Here is a 2,152-nt window from a genome sequence, read left to right as displayed (position 1 = left end):
AGAATGCTTCGTATGTCATATGTTAAATATTTATTTATTTCTTTTTTACAAGAATCCAAATGGATACAGCAATAAAAATACATTACGCTACGAAGCGTGATACTGGCCATCGAATAACTGACTATAAAAGCGATATATACAATCAGAATATACATATATAAAAAATAAAATATATAAAAAATAATATTATAAAAGAAAAACAATTATCGCCGATCAAGGCGATTATTCGTATAAAAATATTTTATTCGTTCATCTATTCTCTGAAAATGAGAATATTCTAATTAAGAAAAAATATATAAATTTTTTCTAACTTTCCTTGTAAAAAATCTCCATCAACAACAAAATTTCGATCACGAATTCGCTGTATCACGATCAACGACGATTCAATTTTTCTCCGATTGTGAATTCGTATCTTGATTGTTGTTCTGCTGAGAATTCTGTTTAATTATATTAACTAAAGTGTCCAACCTGGTAGGGCGTGCAATTTGTAAAACCATATGCGCCTCCTCCAAAATCAGGAGACCATTATGCGCGTCGCTTGCGGACAGATTGTGCGCCAATATTACGTGACTTCTCCAAGCCGCATGCGTAGGAAGAACCTGGAAGAAACGTTCCTTTTATATCCTTATCGAATATCGCAATCGTCACGTGCATACCTGTAAGCACCATTTACAGTTTAAAGATGGTGAAATCGTGTGGACGGCTTTGATGTGCCTTCGTCGAAAACCCCAACTTGTGTACGCCCTGTCGCAAAACGGACACGGAAATGGTGGATACGCCGTGGCACCCTTCACTGTCTCCTCCGAGAATTCCGAATTGTTAGCTGCCCCCGGACAAGTGGGAAAGACAGAACGCAGAACTCTCGCATTCCGTTCCACGAGTATGTTCATGGATTCCTGTTGATCGGGCATCGATTCCGAATTCGAATAATTCGGCGAGTAAACCTCGTCGTTGTGTCGATACGTATTCCAAGGTGGTGTTCGATCAAGGCCAATTGGAAGTCTCGCATGTGTTTCCGGCTCGGGCGAAGGGGTCGAGGCCTCTCGTGCATCGGCGATTACGGTTACATTCGGCTTCGATGATCCTGCAAGTAATTCCAGTCCGCGACTTCAAATTTTTCTTCCTTTTTTTTTTATTCATTTTATTCGAGTTTTTCTTCGATAAAACCAGTTAAAGAAAGGAATTCGAGTAAGGAGATTGTCGGTTCATCGTCAGGTTCATTTTTCTTTTTCTTTTCTTTTCTTTGGGAAATGGGATAAAACTTCGAATGGAATCAAAATGGAAACGGTGAAACGGTTTGCATAACGTGGAACGTTTGTTCTTCTTATGATTATGCGATTCCTTTTCTTCCAAATTTTATTAGAAATAATAAATATATTCGAAATACACGTGTTGATAAAATATGAAATTGAAAATTAAATAATCCATGCATGCGGTGTGCATGGACAAAGGATAACGGAATGTCAGGAAATGATGAGACAATTAAAAATGTAAAATAGGTTTATTTGCAACCAGTCATTTGTGTGTATGTGTGTATTTTGTCTACAATCGCACAGATTTAAATAGTAACAGTCAACTCGAAGCGTTTCGTACCTTTTTTTTTCTTTTTTTTTTTTTTTTTTTTTGCGAGATCAAACGAGAGAAAACAGAATTGTGGTAAAACGCGAAAATCAGACTCGTTTATACCGTTCGACATAAAAGGTAGAAAAAGATGGTGTGCCATCGATAGCTGCGAATCGTTCGCGTGAGGTCTCGTCACGGTATATTGAACGCCCTTAAACGTTAAGAAGCATATATTTATATTACTACTCTCATCGTTACATCATAACACGTATTTCTCTTTTTCTAAAGTCGTCAATAATGCGAGACGTGATTATTCTCGCACACGTATATAACAGTACGTATATCGGTAAACGCACACTTATAGATCCATCTATACGCGTACAGTAATCTTGTCTTGATGTATAAGAAACTCCGTGGATTCTTATGATACGATACGTTTAATAGATGTTATATAGATCGTCTACGGCGAGAGTGCGAATCTGCGTGAACATCGTAAATTAATAAATGGATGGAATGTTACATTGCACAAGGATGAAAAAAAAAAAAAAAATCAAAGGAATCGAATAAAAAAAATCGATCGATTTTCCTC

The 2,152-nt window shown here is 36.9% G+C and overlaps 1 protein-coding gene across 2 annotated transcripts in view; it reads right to left on the bottom strand.

Annotated features, from left to right (window-relative positions):
* Positions 1-15: 15 nt before the first annotated feature.
* Positions 16-2,152, bottom strand: part of LOC102676533 (GDNF-inducible zinc finger protein 1-like) — a 5,396-nt gene continuing 3,259 nt past the window's right edge. The window contains exons 5-7 of one of the 2 annotated variants that reach the window (XM_006623447.2): positions 1,807-1,810; positions 657-1,084; positions 16-599 (exon numbers count right to left, since the gene is read on the bottom strand). In XM_006623447.2, the coding sequence (XP_006623510.1) occupies positions 384-599; positions 657-1,084; positions 1,807-1,810 (648 nt within the window). In that variant the 3' untranslated portion in view covers positions 16-383. The remainder of the gene's footprint in view (positions 600-656; positions 1,085-1,806; positions 1,811-2,152) is intronic. The other variant, XM_031514103.1, reaches the window with a different exon arrangement.

This window comes from Apis dorsata, unplaced genomic scaffold, assembly GCF_000469605.1.
Source record: "Apis dorsata unplaced genomic scaffold, Apis dorsata 1.3 scaffold_894, whole genome shotgun sequence".
NCBI classification, from domain to species: Eukaryota; Metazoa; Arthropoda; class Insecta; order Hymenoptera; family Apidae; genus Apis; species Apis dorsata.
This window is presented reverse-complemented; position numbering and strand designations above follow the sequence as displayed.